Source organism: Helianthus annuus, chromosome 7 (assembly GCF_002127325.2).
Source record: "Helianthus annuus cultivar XRQ/B chromosome 7, HanXRQr2.0-SUNRISE, whole genome shotgun sequence".
Taxonomy (NCBI): Eukaryota; Viridiplantae; Streptophyta; class Magnoliopsida; order Asterales; family Asteraceae; genus Helianthus; species Helianthus annuus.
This window is the reverse complement of record NC_035439.2, coordinates 94876076-94877804: the sequence shown is the minus strand read 5'-3', so window position 1 is coordinate 94877804 and position 1729 is coordinate 94876076. Positions and strand designations below refer to the sequence as shown.

The following is a 1729-nucleotide window of genomic DNA, read 5'->3' as shown; positions in this document are numbered from 1 at the left end:
TTTGTATGTGACATATGTTTTAGAGCATCCTATATTTATAAAACTAAAAATTAAAAAGATTTGGTGTGGATCAACCTTGCATGGAACAAAAGAAAACGACAAATAAAACATAGGTGGAAGAATATTCAGTCTGCAACTCACTTCCACTGGACCCACTCGTGTATACCTATATAAACACCCCCAACCCCCCTCATCCTCTCATTCTCATCATTGGCCCCACAAATCTACACTTATAGCAACCTACCTTATTGAGTTATTTCATCATCTGCATCGTCACATAAACCATGAATAGGTGCACCGGTTCAACCATGATGGGTCCATGCTCATGTGGTCACTACCATTACCAACCCAACTCCTCATACTCCACCATATTCCCAATGCCTTACGAACAAGAGATATGTCCTTATGGTTCTTCTTCGCCTTCATCGGTTGATTGCACTTTGTCTTTGGGCACACCTTCCACTCGCTTGACTAACGAATATGAGAAAACGCACCATGAAAAGCGTCGTGGGTCTCATTGGTGGAACATTTTGCAACCATCTAGCCACTCTGCCTCACAGTCGGCTCATAAAGCCAACCGTGCAGGCAGTGGCAACAGCGGTGGTAATGGTTCTGCCACCGCTGCTGATAGTCTCTTTTCGAGGAGATGCTCTAATTGCGACACCACTTCTACTCCGCTTTGGAGGAATGGACCTCGTGGCCCTAAGGTAATTTTATTTATTAATAAGTGCAAACAAACAAATTAATCGTTTGTAGAACTAATTGTTATTTTCCTCTTTTACTTATTTATTTATTTATACCATTTTTTGCCTAGCTTCTTGCGAGCCGTTTTTAATAGATCTCCGTCGTTCTAAAAAAATTGAAAACTATTTGCAGTCACTATGCAACGCATGTGGAATTCGATACAAGAAAGAAGAGAGACGCGCCAACGCGGCTGCAGCTTCGGCGGTTACAACTGTTGGCAGTGATGTGACGGATGGATATCACCACCAATACATGATGAATAGTAACCAATGGGCTAATGACTACTCACACTCAACGTATAAAACGCCGTCATGCTACTCACCGGCGGCCGCGACGAACGAGTTTAGGTTCATGGATGACGTGGACGACAGAGATTCGGCGTTTATGTCGTGGCGGCTCAACGTCACGGACAGACCAGGCCTCGTCCATGACTTTACTTACTAGATGAAAAACTAAAAAAGTATACAAATCTAAATTAAATATGACGTGGCAGTCATACCCATGATGACGTGGAAACGTGGGGTAGACCTTTTTCTTGTTTAAAATTCTTTACGTTAGAGAGACGAATGTATTAGATCTTGCTTTTTTGTTTTTGTTTTTTTTTTTAATTTTTAAGCTTTAGATTTAGTAGCAGCAGCCTTTTTTCACTTTTGCCAGTCAAATTGTTTTTGTTTTTTATTTTATTATTTTTTTAACTTTAATCTAATGTAAACAACTTTACTCTTCTTCATTCTTTTTGTTCCACTCCATAATGATTTGCTGTTTATTCATAGACACTTGCTTTATATTCCAAAAGGAGTAAATATACTTCTTCTATAAGAAAGTGTAACAACTACAAAAGAACAACATTACATACCCTGATTTCTTGAATACACCTAATATCATATTTAGTGTGAATACTCGCTTTAGCATAGCTTTGATGCCAAGCCCGTGTGAAGTAAATCAATTCTTCCTCGAAAAAACTCATGTCAGGTTATCCAGTTCA

General features: G+C 39.3%; 1 protein-coding gene across 1 annotated transcript; it reads left to right on the top strand.

Annotated features, from left to right (window-relative positions):
* The first annotated feature begins 209 nt into the window (after positions 1 to 209).
* LOC110868133 (GATA transcription factor 19) lies at positions 210 to 1474 on the top strand. The gene is made up of 2 exons (XM_022117226.2): positions 210 to 707; positions 877 to 1474. The coding sequence occupies exons 1-2, from the start codon at positions 285 to 287 to the stop codon at positions 1186 to 1188; spliced, it is 735 nt and encodes a 244-aa protein (XP_021972918.1). The 5' UTR covers positions 210 to 284; the 3' UTR covers positions 1189 to 1474.
* Positions 1475 to 1729: the final 255 nt, after the last annotated feature.

What these genes read in the sequence shown, in the direction of transcription:
- LOC110868133 (XM_022117226.2), top strand. Translation starts at nt 285, where the DNA reads ATGAATAGGTGCACCGGTTCAACCATGATGGGTCCATGCTCATGTGGT. An exon ending in ATGGACCTCGTGGCCCTAAG is followed by an intron (nt 708 to 876) that starts GTAATTTTATTT and finishes AACTATTTGCAG; the next exon opens with TCACTATGCAACGCATGTGG.